Source organism: Ictidomys tridecemlineatus, chromosome 12 (assembly GCF_052094955.1).
Source record: "Ictidomys tridecemlineatus isolate mIctTri1 chromosome 12, mIctTri1.hap1, whole genome shotgun sequence".
In the NCBI taxonomy this organism is placed as follows: domain Eukaryota; kingdom Metazoa; phylum Chordata; class Mammalia; order Rodentia; family Sciuridae; genus Ictidomys; species Ictidomys tridecemlineatus.
In genome coordinates, this window is record NC_135488.1 from 83,599,532 (window position 1) to 83,617,578 (window position 18,047).

An 18,047-nucleotide genomic window follows, 5' to 3' on the forward strand; every position below is an offset into this window, starting at 1 on the left:
AAATTAATTTGGGGAGTAAGTGGGGTGGTGACTGGGGATTGAACCCCAGGGGCGCTTAACCACTTAGTCATATCCCCAGCCCTTTCATATCTTATTAGAGACAGGGTCTTACTGAGTTGCTTAGGGCCTTGCTAATTGTTGAGGCTGGCTTTGAACTTGTGATCCTGGGGCTTCAGCCTCCTGGGGCACTAGGATTACAGGTATACCACTGTGCTCAGCTATTGGAAGTGATCTTCAATGGCGCCTTCCAGTTTACAAGACTTTTGGGCACTTATTTATTAGAACAAATATGAATAAAACTTAGTACAAAGAAATATAACACATTCGATATTCCACAAACTACATGATTTTATTTATAAAATTCAGCAAATTTTGCCCCATGTCCATTTAAATAGTCCTTAGTTACAGCTCTCAATTTCCAAAATAAAGATCTTTGAAAATGTACTATTACTAAATATTTTATTAAATTGATATTCAATGGGCATTGATAGTCAACTAGTCAAACACTACAGAAAAGGGGTTACTATAAAACAATACAAAAGTCTTTACAGACAATAGCTTATCAATACTATTTTCATTCCATTCCTGGGTTTTCTTTCATGTAGTAACCTTTATTCGTGAAATGATTTCATTTACAAAACTATTATTCTTTGCTATTACTTCAGCTTTCAGCTGTTTTAACTTTATTTTAATGTTTTCTTCCGACATTTCAGTAAAGGGCACTTGCTTCACCTTGGATAGAAACTCCTGAATAATTTTTTCACCTTGCTGAAAAATAAGAACATCCCAACAGTCATTAAGATGTCTTTTCTAAGCCACATTAGTTAGCAATAAATTGTTTTAAAAAAATTTCAATGTAAATATACTACCTACATTTAAATAACATTTTATTAGTATGTACGCAATGTCTAGAATACGTAATAAAATCTTTAAAAATACATTTATTAATTTTTTTTCAGCTGCTGATGACAGAGGAATTGGAATTTTTAGTAGTTCTCAAGTCCCTCTGCTTTTATAATTCATACATAAACAAAAAAAGAATTCAAGGTTTATTGTTAAGGCAAATAGTAATCAAAATTCTCTCTCGCACACAATGTTTCTGTTTTATTTATTTCACTACCCAGTTTTTGCTGTTCCAAAGAACGTGGTTATTATTTGCTATGTGACCCTTGGACATAAGCTCACATTCCATTCCTCACCTACAAAATGGGGATATTAATATTACCTCATACATCTGTTATGAGAATTAAAAAGAGTTAATATGTGTAAGTTGTTTAGAACAGTTCCTGACAAAGCATAAGTACTATATAAATGTATATTACTGCACATAAAGCAGAAGTAAATAGGATGCTTTCATACCAGGGAGTTGATTGGTAATAAGTATCTTAAAAGTAAATGGTAGCTGGGTGCAGCAGCACATGCCTGAAATCCCAGTGGATCATGAGCTCAAAGCCCCAGCAATTTAGCATAAAGCTTTTATTTTGCGTCTATAAAAATTTACTGCTTAATTTTCTTTACTTAATATTTTCCTGGCATACAAATTTTTTTAAGAAATCTTCAAATAATTGTTTGGGTTTTTTTGGTACCAGGAATTGAACCCAGGGCACTCAACCACTGAGCTACATCCCCAGATGTTTTTCATATTTTATTTTGAGATAGGGCCTCACTAGTTGCTGAAGCTGGCTTTAAAACTTGTGATCCTCCTGCCTTAGTATCCTGAGCTGCTGGGATTACAGGCATACAAGACTTAGCTTTAAAAAAAAAAACACCAAAAAACAAGTTAGACATATGTTGTACCTTTCCATGTAAATATCTAAGTTTGACCCCTTACTTAGAGAAGGCCCAAAATAAGCTCCATTCCTCCCATTAGAACAAGCATCCTGCCCACAAACAACTTACTTTAACAAACATTTGTCTCATACCACGTTATACTCTATGGTATATTTATTGTTCTTATCTCCTCAACTACAGTGTAAATAACTGGAGGGCAGAAATGAAGAATATCTTTAGATATCTTCACCATCTAACTTAACTGGACATCTTTATCTTTAGCTCCTTTGAATAACTAATTTTAAACCTAGATTTAGTATTCCTAATTTTAAAATCTTTTTTTTTTTCCTCTTTTTGGTAATAGGGATTGAAACCAGGTCCTTGCCCATGCTAAGAATGTAATCTACCACTGAGCTATATCCCAGTCCTGAATGCTATAATTTTTTTTTTTTGGCCCGCCACCCCTTGAAAATGCTATCATTTCATCATGCAGATTTACATGGTACAGAAATCAAAATATCAGAGATGGATTCTTGGCCATGCAAAGAAACATGTGAAAGGCAATAAGAATGATCAGAGCCTGGGTACAGTGGCAAATGCCTATAAACCCAATAACTCAGAAGGCCAAGGCAGAAGGATCACAAGTTTAAGGCAGCCTGAGGATGCAGTTCAGTAATAGAGCACCCTTGGTTGCAAAAACAGAAAGTAAACACTGGAATCATTTATACAGGAAAGAAACTAATTCATCTTGGTGACTTGGTTTATGTAACACAGAGATCATTAAGTAACTACAAAAACAAAATGACAAACCTCTCTTTCCAGATAGCACTTCTTTGCTGCTGGTTCTGTTTCATCACCTCCTTGTGAGACTCCAATATTCTGAAACTCTTCGAGTTCCAGGGCTTTTTGTTTGGCACATTCTATTACATGCCTAGGGAAATTAGCAAGCTCTGCAACATGAATCCCAAAACTCTGATCACAAGCACCTAAAAGAAATTGGGAGGGAAAGAGTACGTGAGGGAAGAGGGTGAAAGACAGCAATTTATGTAAATGAATTTATCCTTCTTACCTTGTCTTCAGGAAACTTAATTTTGGATTATTTCAAATACATTAGCCAACTGTTTCAGAGTAACTTAGATAAAAGGATTTTAATCAAGCTTCAAGTGAGAAGTGATTATGACTTGGCACTTAGTGCTGTATTTTATCCTTGACAAATGTAGCATGAAAAATAAAAATAGCAGAGGAAAAGCTTGATAGACGAAACCTCAGAGGCCTACTATCTAAAGTTGAGAGGGAGAGAAACAAACAAAACCCCACCATCTCTGTGGTTTTCCCATTTTATGAGGAAAAAAGTACTAAGGAGAAAAGGGTTACATATACAAGTGTCACTAGTTAAGAACAGCATTAAATTCAAGACATACTGATTCATTACTAGTGAATGGTTCTATTATTTTCCAGGGATAAGTCAGTCAAGAAAATCAGTAAGATGAATGAATTAAAGAATTTATAGTATTTTTTCTTAGAAAAGTTGTTCACCATTCTTCTATACTCTCTTTTTGGGAGGATGGTGGGCACCAGCGGTTGAACTCAGGGGCACTCAACCATTGAGCCACATCTCCAGCCCTATTTTATTTAGAGACAGGTTCTCACTGAGTTAATTAGCACCTCGATAAATTGCTGAGGCTGGCTTTGAACTCACAATCTTCCTGCTTCAGCCTCTGGAGCTGCTGCCCAGCATACACTCTCATCCTGATTCTGAACCAGTGAAAACAAATGATAATGGAATTTTTGACCCAAGTAGGTAGCTTATATTCATTCCCATTTATATAAAATAAGGTGAATTAAGACAGTCTTTCCAAACATTTAATATGAATGACGACTACAAAGTTATTACAGACTTTCTATTTTTGCTGCAATTATATATCAACTGTTTTTTAAAAAAAAAAAATTAGCTGGGCGTGGTGGCGCACGCCTGAAATCCAGCAGCTTGGGAGGCAGGAGGATCAAAAGTTAAAAGCCAGCCTCAGCAAAAGAGAGGCCCTCAGCAACTCAGTGAGACTCTGTCTCTAAATAAAATACAATGGAGATGCGGCTCAGTGGTCGAATGCCCTGAGTTCAATCTCTAATACCTGCTCCCCCAATCAGATAATTAATTATTTTATTAACAATAAAATAACCTAGAGCCTTGGAACTTCAAAGCATATCGTTATTAGCTAGAGATAATCTGACAAGGAATACTGCTACAGAGGTGGGTAAATCCCTCTGTGGCGATGTTTGAGACTATAGATTATCCTATGTTTGGAATAAGAGGTCCTATCTCAAGATAAAGAAATACAGATAACATACAATATTCCTGGCTCCTGAGACTGGAAAGATATAACTAAATGTGCTTTACAAAAATCTCAATGATTGATAATAAGAAGGAATAAGGCAATTTATTGATTATTTTAAATTCAATTAGTTTTCCACTGTCACATTCTGAATTTAAGGTACATCAATGGTACATACTTACCTTTCTTCACTTGATAAAGCATAGTTAAGGTCTCTTCAGTGGTTAGTGCTGTGACATGTAGGTTATTAACAGTGGGAATCTGTTTGGCTAAGGCAGTAAGTTCATGAAAATGGGTTGCAAACATGCAAAAAGCACCAATCTTTGTTGCAATGTAATCGGATATAGCCCACGCTAGTCCAAATCCATCATAGGTAGAGGTTCCTCTTCCCAATTCATCTATGATTATTAAAGAATCTTTGGTTGCAGACCTGAAACACATAATTACATGAAAATTTGCCATGGCACAGTATTTGGTAATACAAAACAAAAACCAAAATTAAGTAATACATTGGGAAAGATATATAGCACAAACATAATAGATTAATTACCAATTGTAATCAAAGAATTTATAAATAAAACATTCATTTCAGATTAATCAAATCACTCTAAGATTTTATGTGTGTGGTAAATCCCCGAGCCCCTCCCCTTTTTGAGACAGAATCAAAATTGCTGAGGCCAGCCTCAGAAGTCACCATTCTCCTAAACTATTGAGATTACAAGTATGCATCACCTACCCAGCTAAATCATTTTTTTTTTTTTTAAAAGTACAGGGCAATGAACTCAGGGGTACACAACCACTGAGCACATTCCCAGTCCTGTTTTGTATTTTATTTAGAGACAGGGTCTGAGTTGCTTAGTGCCTTTCTGTTGCTGAGGCTGACTTTGAATTTGGAATCCTCCTGTTTCAGCAAGCTGCTGGGATTCCAGACATGTGCCACCATGCCCAGCAAATCATCCCCCAATTTTTTTTAAAAATTTATTTATTTTTTAGTTTTCAGCGGACACAACATCTTTGTTTGTATATGGTGCTGAGGAATGAACTTGAGCCGCATGCATGCCAGGCGAGCGCGCTACCGCTTGAGCCACATCCCCAGCCCCTCACCCCCAAATTTTTAAAAAATAAAATAAAATTGAATAAAGATGGGAGCAGCGTTTGATGACATGAACACTCACATACCCTGATGGTGGTTGTGTAAATTGTGTGTCTGCCAAAGCCTCATCAATCCCAGTTATTACTATTCTTATCTTTAAACAAGTATGAGGATTTTTTAAAATTAGTGAATTTGCCAGCCTTTCAGTGATCATTGGTTATTTCTTTTTTCTGTAAATTACCAGATTTCTAATCTTTCAAATTATGAATATTAATCTAACTACTATGCCAAACATTTGTATTGCTTTTATTATTCCTCACGAACAACAGATTCTCCTAGAAATTATATCAACACATAATTTACTAGAAACCTAATGTATTGAAAGTACTTTAGGAGATACCAAGAAACAGAAAGTAAAGTCCCTGATTTCAAGGAAACTTCTAGAAAGCAAAATAAAGACAAAGAATTTCAGTAACCTATAAAATAAACAATGAATTACACTCATATCAAATAGCAGTAGCTGAAAAGAAACACCTATGATCTTAGTTTTTTATGTGAAGAAAATTCATCAGAATTTTCATCATTAGGGCCTTAAAAAGACTGGAAAGGACTTGGATAAAGGGCAAGAAGGACTATTCCAAGTAGTATAAACAGTGGAAGCAAAAGCATCACAGGGAGGGAGACTTATAAGGAGGGGCTACTACCAGAAACTATAGGGAAACAACTTCAAAATTAATCAAAGGTTTGCCAGACAGGATGGTACATGTCAGTAATCTCATCTTCTTGGGAGGCTGAGGCAGGAGGATCACAGGTTTGAGTACAGTCTCAGCAACTTAGCAAGGAATCAGTCTCAAAACTTAAAAAATAAAAACAAAACAAACAAACAAAAAAAACATCACCAATCACACCTTCCCCACTTTTTTGGGACAGGGTCTCATATATTGCCTAAGCTGGTCTCAAAACTTCCTGGGGTCAAGTGATCCTACTGCCCTGGCCTCCCTAGTAGGTGGGAGTAGAGGGACAAGTTACAGCACCCAGCTTCAAACACCCTTTTAAGAAAATACAAAGTGCACAAAGTTTGCAGGAACACAACCATTAGACTCTGATAATGTTTTCAGATATTTTATGGATAAATCTTTTAATGTACTTCTTATGAGATGTACATTCATTTCCACTTTCAGGGCACTAGAACAAGCAATTACCTGAGGATGGAAGCAGTTTCCAGCATTTCAGCCATGAATGTGGAGACTCCTTTTAACTGACTGTCACCAGCCCCTACCCGAGCCAAGATGCAGTCCACAATGGATACTTCTGCTGATTCACACGGTACAAAACATCCAATTTGGGCCATGAGTACTATCACCCCAGTTTGGCGAATATATGTTGATTTACCTCCCATATTGGGACCTATAAAGCAAATTATATCAAAAAGCATTATTAATTTCTTTCTGCTAATAAGTGGACTGCTAGTCCTAAGCTGTATACTGATGATTATTCATCTAAGCCACATGGCAAATTAGAAGAACCATAAGCCACTCAAAGACGTGGACTAAGTCACTGCCCATCCTACCCCTTAAGGCAATGCTATTATTTCTTCAGAAAAACCAGCACTGGGTCCTTCATCAGGAGGAGTATGAAAAATATCTCAACTATAATTTGAGTATGGTCTAGAAAGATCATACACATATCTCCCTGCAGCTCACAGAGATGCCTGTACCTTATTTACTTATAAAGTAGTCAAAGTCTAATTGAATGGATCAGCATTGGTCAAATTCTTCAAATCACTTAAAGCTCTAAGATACAACTCCTCTTTTGGCAACCATCAAATTATTTGCTAGGTTTAGATTAAGTACATAACTTAAAAACATATTTGAAGAAATAAAATACAATCCTGTTTCCCAAATATATCTGTCCTAAGACTCCTACTTCCCTCTTTTGATCTCTAGAGTCTTGTTATGATCTTTCAAAACACCTCAGCTTAGATATGCTACATTGGTCTATATGCAAGGCTATGCTGTGTTTAATATGAATATAGTGCCATGCCTTAAAAGAAACTGCTACCTAAGCTGAGGTTCTTCTAGCCATCAAATTTTGCCTCTCTTTCAACGACCTCAACTTCTGAAAGTAACTGACTCAAATACAAGCTTTGAGGGTGATGCTGGTTTTTAAATGCTGTGAACCACTGAATCAGAATACAATATTTTCACATAAGCCTTAATCTCCCCTCCAAATCTTCCCTTTAATCCAAATGTGAATATTTTACTAAACAGAATGAACATATTCTTTTTCCAATGTCAAGGGTTGGATTTTCTTCATAAATTTAAAACATTTGTATTCTAACATAAAAGAAAAATGTTACCAGCCCCAAAGTTTTTTGTTTTGTTTTTTTTAATACCAGTAATGATGTGAAACATCTGTTTATCTTTTTCAAAGTGTACATCATTAGGAATAAATGCAACTTCATCTTGAATTTCGACACAAGCATGTCTGGATGCTTTCAATATAATTCTTCCTTGTCCTTTCTCCAAAATGACTGGTCGTACATATGGAACAGGTGCTCCATTTGACACATGAGCAAAGCTGACAACAGCATCTAGCTGAGCTAACACATCATTTAGTGTCTGCATTGGCTCTACATAGCCTGTATAAAAATAAAAACAGAAAATGTACAAAGGAATATCAAATAATTTTTAAAAAGATATAAGCTATAAGAATAAATTTAACTTCCACATATGGGAGTTTTAAAACCCATTTCCCTAACATATTTTTTTCTTTTAAAATTTGTTCTTTTTAGATATATATGACAGTAGAGTGTATTATGACATATTATACAGAGTAAAACTTAATTAGGTCCCATTCTTGTGGCTGAACATGATGTGGAGTTTCACAGGTGGTGTATTCATATACAAACATAGGAAACTCACGTGTGATTCATTCATCTTTCCTAACACCATCCTCCTTCCTTCCCTTCATTCCCCTTTGTCTAATCCAATGAACTTCTATTCCCCGCTCCCTTATTGGGTATTAGTATCCGCACATCAGAAATATGGTTCTTGGGATTGGTTTATTTCATTTAGCACGAGAATCTCCAGATCCATCCAAAGTCATAAAGTCCTTTTCTTTTTTTAAATATGTTTTAGTTGTTGATAGGACTTTAATTTAATTTATTTATTTGCAGTGCTGAGAATTGAACCCAGTGCCTCACACATGCTAGGTTAAGTGCTCTGCCACTGAGCCGAGCCCCCTAACATACTTTTTAAACAAAATTTTACTAGACACCGTTCCACCAAAAAACAACCTGAACACAAAAAAGGTTGAGGTCATGGCTCAAGGGTCAAAGGTCATAGCTCTTGCCTAGCATCTGCAAGGCCCTAGGTTCAATGTTCAGTGCTGTTTCAAAAGAGTGTGATGCTTTTCCTTACCAAAATCCAACAAAATATCATACCCTCAATTTTAAAACATACTTTTTCCTGAATTTTAAGAAACTGAAAACAGGATGACACCTTACAATCATCACAAGAAATATGCATGCACTCAGTAGCAAGCTGTAAGGAGACTATTAAGACTTGCATTTACAAACCAACGACTGTAAGATTGTTAGCTGAGTTTTTATATTTTTCAATCAGTACCACATGCAGAGAATTTTAGCATAAATTTAAATCCATAATTGCCACTTAAAACATAAGATTCTATTCACTAGAGCATTCAAACTAACAGTTATTACATATATTAAAAAGCCCCTGACACAGGCTAGACAACATGTGAAGACAGTAACAATGGTCCAAATTTTCAGAATAGATTCTAAATGTCAACAGTTTGGAGGGGTGGTATAACAACAGTATGACAGACTCACATGTCACACTATCTCACTAGTCATTCAAGTGTAAAGTATTTAATTTTAGGAAAACCCCAAATTATAAATTTAATCAAAAGGCAAGAAATTTGACTTATTTTTAATTGTTTCCATAAAAGTGATAAAATGTTTTGACAATAAAAGTTTACTTATTGGAGCTGGGATTGTGGCTCAGTCGTAGAGCACTTGCCTAATATATGTGAGGCACTGGGTTTGATTCTCAGCACCACATACAAATAAATAAATAAAATTTTAAAAATTCATTTACTTATGAATGGTTGAGTACAAATAATTCTGTTCTGTTTTATCATACTTTGGTGCACACCTGTAAAATTAGCAAATTGGGAGGCTGAGGCAGAAGGATAGGAAGTTCAAGGATAGCTTCAGCAAATTAGCAAAGCCTTAAAGCAACTTAGTGAGAGCCTGTCTCAAAATAAATAAAAAGGGGTAGGAAAGTTGAGCTCATCTCTAAAATGACCCAGTTTTTAAAAAAAATTTTATTATATTTTTCTCTAGCAGATCTTTAGAAACCTCTAGGAAAGAGTGGAGTATTTACAATGATTATTTATTTTTAGCAGTGCAGGGGATCAAACCTATGGCCTTGTATATGCTAGGTAAGCACCCTACCACTGAGCTACAACACCAGCCCCTATAATTATTTTCAAATTCATAAGATTTCTTACATAACTGAGAATAATTTTACATATATATTTTTAGAAAGCATCTTAACAAAAAGTATATAGTCTTTAGCACGACATAAAATGTGGCTCATTGATAATATCACTCTTTCTGGTTTAATAATATGAAAAAACTATAAAAAATGATCCATTACACTATAAAAATAGTTCTTAATGTGTATGTTAGAACAAGAGAAGATTTTGTTTCAATTCAGGTTAACTCCATATATAGAACCTTCCATTTAAATGTTAAAACCTAGACCCTTTCACTAGCTAAGTGGTGAATGTCTTTTTTTTTCTTTTTTTAAAGCAAGATTCACAGTATTTACATGGGTTCTTAAAAATGCAAACAAAGTTTGGGAACACAATTCAGCTAAATTATTGTGCTACAGTTATCTGATATCACCAAGAGAAATGCAAATTTTACAAATCAATTCAATTCATCTCAATACCAATACATAAAGCATATTAAAATAAAACCTTTTAAGTTTTACATTTCCTTCTCCCTCACTATGTTGTAACAATAAAACAATCTACAACTAGTACTAGAATTTAATTCTGTCTCACACATGCTAGCCATACCCTCTGCCCTTGGTGCTTTTTATTTCAGAAGAGTCTCTCCAAGTTGTCTAGGCTGGCCACAAACTTGGGATCTGCTTGCCTTAGTCTCCCAAGTAGCTGGGATAAAGACAAGTGTCACTGAACCCAATTTATAAAATTATACCTCCAAATAATTAAAAAAAAAAAAAAGATTCTTTACCCTCAAATAATTCAGCATACATATTCTGAGAACAAGGACATCCTCCTACTTAATCATAATGCCATTAATACATCCAAGAAATTGAATTTTGATAGAAGATGGTCTCATATTAAACTTTCCCAATTGTCCCAAAAGTGTCCTCTTAAGACATTCCCCAACTCTAACCTAATCTAGTAAATGACTATAGGCCTCACTGCATTTGGTTGTCCTGTCTTTTTATATCTCTCTCTTTTTTTTTTTTTTTTTTGGTACCAGGGAGTGAACCCAGGAGCACTTAACTATTTAGCCACATCTTCCACCCTTTTTAAGTTGATTAGGGCTTTGCTAAATTGCTGAGCTGGATTTGAACTCACAATCCTCCATCCTCAGCCTCCTGACCCACTGGGATTATAGTCATGTGCCACCTTGCCCAGAAATATCTCCTTTAATGTAGAAGATATGTCCGTTCCTCTTTTTACTTCATGATCATGACATTTTTAAAGAGTTTAGACCTAAAAAAGAAAGTCCCACAATTTTTCTCCTTAATTATAGCTGAATTAAATATTTTTTGGTTAAAAATACTATATACATGGCCATGTAATCTCATATACATGGGATTACATGTCTGTAATCCCAGCTATTCTGGAGGCTAAGGCAGGCGAATCTTGAGTTTTGAAGTTAGCCTTACAATTTAGCAAGATCCTGACTCAAAGAGGCCCAGGGATGTAGCTCAGTGGTGGGGTACCTGCCTAGTGTGTACAAGGCCCTGGGTTTGATTCCAAGCATTTGGGGCGCTGGGTGGTGGTGGTGGGGAAATACTAGGTGACTATATATCCTCTCTGTACCATATCAGGAAGCACTTAATGTCATTTGTCCCATGACTGGTGATGCTAACTTTGATCACTCAGTTGCTTGCACATTTCTGAAAGGTACAATAAAGGTCAATATACACACAGTGGTGGTCAAACCTTTCAGTGGAATACACTGTCACCTGTAACACAGGTTGAATTCTGTTCTAAAGGCAACAACATAATGCCAAGTCATGCTATCGCTTTAATTAAAAAAAATCATTTCAAACAGTGGATCCAGAGTGGACTAGATTCTGAACATCTACAAAATGGCACACAGAACTCAAAATGTCTTGCTTCATTTCTAATTTATATTTCTACAACCTAATCTGTTGAACCCATAGATAGTGGGTTAAAACAATTTTTGTAAAACAAAACATTCTTCAAACATCCTGATTCTTTTTTATTAGCAAAACCCAGGTCACATTCAGAACAGTCAATATAATGGTTCTCTTAAATTTACCTGAAGACTGTGGATGTATAACCGATGTGATTCTGCATTTGGGGGAAAATTGGGAGTTCATAACCCACTTCAATCTAATGTATGAAAATATGATATGTCAAGAGCTTTGTAATGTTGTGAACAACCAATAAAAAAAAAAAAAAAAAAAAAAAAAAAAAAAAAAAAAAAAAAAAAAATTTACCTGAAGAAATATTGACAATTTCTTTGACAATGGCATCCTGGGCCTCTTCGTATTCAGCTTTATTTTTAGTATATTCTTCATTTAAAGAAGACAACTTACTGCAAATCAAGATAATAGCATCATTAAAAACACCAAAATATTTACTAGAAGTAATGTACATTACCTAAAACATATCTAGAGTATCTGTCTTATGAAACATCAAAACTGATCATTAAAATAGAAAAACAAGTAGAAAGTGGGACCAACCTATAAGGTGCAGATGTGGCTAGAACTGTTTATTTATATTCCTCTCCAATGTTTAGAATAACACATTGGCACAGCATTGGCTATAAAGATTTTCACTCCATTAAAATTCTGACCTATGACCTTTTATAAATACTTAAATGAATCCTTACTTAAGAAGAGGGCCATTCCCATTTTAACACACAAATATGTTTCTTCTCATTTTGACTATATATAACTATCTTTTGCTACAAAAGTTCTACAAATAAGGAAAATGCTTTGAAAACTATATCTTATTAATTGAAAAATGTGAATATAAAACTAGAAATTAAAATAACAAAAAATGAAGATGAGAAAGAGGAAAAATATTCACTGGCATCAAAGAAAGGGAATGAAATTACCAAAAGAAGGGACCTAGAAGAGAGAGGGAAGTAAGCATCTGAAGTGGAAGGGTTAGGGCAGCGACTGTGTACTTGGTCAATAGCACAGCACAGTATAGCTCGAGAATGAGCAAGTAGGAAAACACACACACACACACTCTCTCTCTCTTTCTCTCTCTCTCTCTCTGAAAGGGTAAATGGAAATAATTAAAGGAAGAAAAGCAAGAGGCAAACATATTGTAAAAACAGAACCACTGAGTGAAGAAGTGAACTGAAAGATAGAAAAGCAGAAGTAGGCAGAGACCAGATTACATAGCCCATATGAAGACTTTTAGATTTTATTCTGAATAATCAATAGGCACTGGAGGTTTTTTTGTTTGTTTTTTTGTTTTCATTTTGTTTTTAGTTTTAGGTGGACACAATATCTTTATTTTATTTTTTCATGTGGTGCTGAGGATCAAACCCAGTGCCTCAGGCATGCCAGGTGAGCGCACTACCACTTGACCCTAACCCCAGGCCCGGCACTGGAGGTTTTAAGGAGAAAAATGATATGATCACAGAGTCACACAAAGGAAGCATTCAACTGCTCATTCCTTACAAGTGAAAAATTTTTCTGCAACTTTTGGTACCATGAGGTCATCCAGTTTAATTTCTTTTACGTAACTAACCCATGTTGATCTAAAGATGATTGTAACACCAAAAGTCCTTCCTTCCTCCCTCCCTTCTTTCCTTCCTTCCTTTCGGTACCAGGGATTGAACTCAGGGGCACCCGACCACTGAGTCACATCCCCAGCCCTATTTTGTATTTTATTTAGAGACAGGGTCTCACTGAGCTGCTTAGCACCTCACTAAAGTGCTGAGGCTGTCTTTGAACTCGTGATCCTCCTGTCTCACCTCCTGAGCCGCTGGGATTACAGGTGTGCACCATCAGGCTCGGCTAAAAGTTCAGTCTTATGTAAGCTAAAATATATATATTTCTTAAATCAGGAGGAATACAGTGTGTTGGGAAAACAACAGAACTAGACTTGGCAACAGAAGACCTGAGTTTCATATCCATTAATATTAGCCATCTAACCTGGGGGAACTGAAATCTATGAAAGTAATAGTCATGTTCCATTTACTTCAGAAAGGTGTTATAAAAAACAAACTTAATAGATTGGGGGTTACCAGGGACTGAACCCAGGGTCACTTGGCCACTGAGCCACATCCCCAGCCCTATTTTGTATTACTAAGAAACAGGGTCTCACTGAGTTGTTTAGCACCTCGCTTTTGGTGAGGCTGGTTTTGAACTTGTGTTCCTCCTATCTCAGCCTCCTGAACTGCTGGGACTACAGGTGTGTGTCACCAAGCTCACCTAGAAGATTTCTTAATATTCTTCTATGAATGATTTGCATCAGGAATTTTCCAAAATTAGCAAGTGAAAAGGCAATAGAAACTGGTAAGGAATTTTTTCAACCCAAAACATAATAAAAAAGCTGTAATTTAGTGAATGGCCTCGTGAAGGCTCCCTAAACTAATTTATACATTCAGTTGAAATACGGAAAATTTTTAATTTGATAAATGATAGTAAAGTTTTCTTAGGAAAAAATAATAAAATAACTAAAGCAGAGGCATTAGGAGGAACTAGCTCCAATGGATATGAAAACATAATATAAATAAGGATTCAAACTATAGAGTATGACAAAAGAACGGTGAGACAGTTAAGAGAAAAAAAATAGCCTTAAATAGACTCAAAGTTCCACTTCAGTCAAGGAGGGAGAGGATTACTTAACAAATGGTGTTGGGACATTTGACTGGCCTCTTGGAAGAAAGTAAAACTTGACTCTTACCTAATGCTTTATACCAATGAATAATAACTAAGGTAAAATCTCCCGATTACAGATAATTCACATTTCACTAGAGAATCCATGCAAGTATTGAAGGCTTAAAAATATAATATAGATGTGCAAACCTGTTAGTAAATTTAACACCATTCTTCTGGATATCTACTGTACTAAAGTTTTTATTATTACGAAGGACCTTTTCTTCCTTACAGGTTACACGAAAGTAGTATCCAAACTGTGCACTGGAATCCAATTTAATCTGTTTGCCAGGGTCCAATCCTTTAAGATAAAAAAAAAAAAAAAAGAATAGTATGTCATAAATACCTGCAGCCATTTATCAGTGTAAGTGTTTAAAATCATTAAATCTAATTAGTAAAATATACACTTTTATTATGTGATAGCATTCTGGAATTGTTAGTATTAGCATCCTGGAAAAGATAAAAATTTCACTTCACTCAAGAAACTACAAGAAATAAGGATACCTAGCTGGGCATGGTGGTGTATTCCTTTTTTTTTTTTTAAAGAGAGAGTGAGAGAGAATTTTTAATATTTATTTTTTAGTTTTCGGCGGACACAACATCTTTGTTGGTATGTGGTGCTGAGGATCGAACCCGGGCCGCACGCATGCCAGGCAAGCGCGCTACCGCTTGAGCCACATCCCCAGCCTGGTGTATGCCATTTAATCCCGGTGGCTTAGAAGGCTGAGGCAGGAGGATTGTCAAATTCAAAGCCAGTCTAAGCGAGGTATGGTGGCTCATGCCTGTAATCCTAGCAGCTCGGGAGGCTGAGACAGGAAGATCACAAGTTCTAAGCCAGTCTCAGCAATGGCAAGACACTAAGTAACTCAGTGAGACCCTGTCTCTAAATAAGAAACACAAAATAGGGTTGGGGATGTAGCTCAGTGGTTGAGTGCCCAAGTTCAATCCTGGTACCCGCCCATGCCAAAAAAAGACCAGTCTAAGCAACTTTGCAAGATTCTGTCTCAAGAAATAAAAAATTAAAAGGGCTGGGGATGTGGTCCAGTAATTAAGTGACCCTGGGTTCAATTCCCGTTACCAAAAGAAAGGAAAAAAAAAAAAAGAAATAAGGATATCTATAAAAATCCTTAAAGTCCCTCATAAGTGCTGGCTTCTGATAGAAGTTGTTTGCAGGGTAAATCCTCAAAGGGTGCAGACCATCAGCATGAGGTAGCACACACTGTACCCGACGTTTTGGGCATATGAAGATGTGTAAGGACTGGCCCACCCAGGACAAATTATACATGAATTCTTTTTTTTTTTTTTTTTAATTTATTTTTTAGGTGTAGATGGACACAACACAATGCCTTTATTTTTATGTGGTGCCGAGGATCGAACTCGGGTCCCGCCCGTGCTAGGCGAGCGCTCTACCGCTGAGCCACAATCCCAGCCCCATGAATTCTTTTCTTAACCAAATCATTTCTTTAAAATTAATTAGTATAATTAAAGTGATCAGATACTCCCATAAGCAACAGTACATGCCTGTAATCCTAGTTACCTGGGAAGTGAGCAGGAGGATAGCAAGTCTGAGTCTAGCCTGGTCAACTTAGTGAGATCCTGTCTCAAAATAAAGAATAAAAGTGGGTAGTGTAGGGGGGACTAGGGCTAGAGCTCAGCAGTAGAGTGTTGGCCTAGCATGTACAAGGCCCAGGATTCAATTCTCAGTATTATAGAAAAATAAAATTAAATAAGGTGCCCAAAGGCAATTTCCAAACAAATCTAGGACTCTTGACAACAAAACTCCAGGAATACTGAAATTTATATATTTTGTTAAATATAGAAAACTTCACAAAGCAAGTAATGTGCTTAATCAGATTTTATGAACCTAAGTTTTAATTTTTATAATTAAATACCCTCTCTTCATAATTTCATTCAATTTTAGACTTCAAACTAGAAGAGAAAAATAGTATCTACAAATGTATTTATTGAAAAACAGCAATTAAATGTTACTGTGGCAAACAACTAAGGGCAGACTTGACCAGGGAGAAAAAAGATAGTAGAGACCTATGCCAAAATAAAATCTGCTTTGAATAAAGAATGTCTCAAAATGTTCAAAGGGAAGTGGTTGTTCCAGTGAAAAGTGTAATCATTCAGTGATCAAAGTCTCAAACCAAAGGACCACAAGAAGATGTGATACTGTTTGCTGCTCATGTATATATTTCAGTGTAGTGCTAGTAGCATATCCCTTAATATGAAAGACAATTTATTTATGGAATAAATGCTATATTGACTTAACACTTGCATATTTGTAACACCACAAAGATCACAACTTTATTTAATGGCTTACAACCTCAAAGTGTAGAGGTATTTCTGATGGCATGTATGTTTAAAAACCCAAAGCACTAAATCTGACCTGTTAATTTTATAGAGAGGGGGGCAAAAAAGTTGAAGACCAGAAAAATTAAATAACTTGGTAAAAAGCTCCCCAAAGAAAAGTTTTCAAATAATAAAAAAAAGTATTCAAATCAAAACATGAATTTATGTTTTCCATTTCCATTTTCCCAGCTCCTTAACCTACATTTGCAGTGTTTCCTTTTCCTTTCCTTTTGGTACCAGGGATTGAACCCAGGGGCACTTAACCCCTCAGATATATATGTCAATCAGAAAAATGTCCAACCAACCAAATTAACATACTGTGAAACACAGAAAGTCACGGGTACTTTATTCTTCTAGTAAGTCAATATAATAATGTCAACTCTAATTACTTAAGAGTCTCAATATCCTTACCTTGGAAATGAATAAAGTAGACCTCAATAGCTTTAAGTTAAAGGCTCTTATTTTGGGATCTAATTCATATATGACTCTTCATGAAAACTATGTGCAAATTTTTCTGTGTCTATAATCTGTATCTGGGAAAAGGATCAGTAAATTTCATCAAGTTCTCCATAAAGTTTAAGTATTAAACTATGTCCTGAGAGGTTTTCTCATTCTAAGTCTGGGATTCATTTAGTTATTCAACAAATATGCACAAGATGCTCAGCACAAAGAGATTTTAATATCCAGAGTAAAGCAGAGTGAACCCTTGGGAATTAACAGACTAATGTGGAAGATAGACATTGATTTTATTTATTTTTATTTTTCATATTTTTTGTAGTACTGGGGATTAAACCTAGGGGTAGTCTACTGAGATGTTTACATCCCTAATTCTCTTTATTTTGAGAAAGGTTCTTGCTAAATTGCCCAGGCTAGCATTGAACTTATGCTCCTCCTGCTTTATTTAGTCTCCAAGCAGGTGGAATTAAGGCCACTGTGCTCAGTGTGCTTTAAAAAAAAAAAAAAAAAGAAAAGAAAAGAAAGAAAGAATTAATAAAGTGCTTGTAAATTTCAAGCCAAATCAATAAGCTATTATTCCTAGGAGAATAAGGCTTATGGTGCAGCTGACATTTAAAAATAAGGGCCTTGGGCTGGAGATGTGGTTCAAGCGGTAGCGCCCTTGCCTGGCATGCGTGGGGCACTGGGTTTGATCCTCAGCACCACATAAAAATAAAAATATTGTGTCCACTGAAAACTAAAAATAAATATTAAAAACTCTCTCTCTCAAAAAAATAAATAAATAAATATTAAAAAATAAGGGTCTTGGGGCTGGGATTGTGGCTCAGTGGTAGAGTGCTTGCCTGAGGCACTGGGTTCAATTCTCAGCACCACATAAAA

General features: G+C 35.7%; 1 protein-coding gene across 4 annotated transcripts in view; it reads right to left on the bottom strand.

Moving 5' to 3' along the window:
• Positions 1–330: 330 nt before the first annotated feature.
• The window catches only part of Msh2 (mutS homolog 2), a 69,574-nt gene continuing 51,857 nt past the window's right edge, over positions 331–18,047 (bottom strand). For 2 of the 4 annotated variants that reach the window (XM_078029244.1, XM_005324487.3), the window contains 7 exons: positions 14,508–14,658; positions 11,955–12,052; positions 7,589–7,834; positions 6,396–6,600; positions 4,283–4,530; positions 2,581–2,756; positions 331–768 (listed from right to left, as the gene is read on the bottom strand). In XM_078029244.1, the coding sequence (XP_077885370.1) occupies positions 598–768; positions 2,581–2,756; positions 4,283–4,530; positions 6,396–6,600; positions 7,589–7,834; positions 11,955–12,052; positions 14,508–14,658 (1,295 nt within the window). In that variant the 3' untranslated portion in view covers positions 331–597. Of the gene's footprint in view, positions 769–2,580; positions 2,757–4,282; positions 4,531–6,395; positions 6,601–7,588; positions 7,835–10,598; positions 11,774–11,954; positions 12,053–14,507; positions 14,659–18,047 lie in introns of those variants that run through there. The other 2 variants (XM_021725830.3, XM_078029245.1) reach the window with 2 other exon arrangements.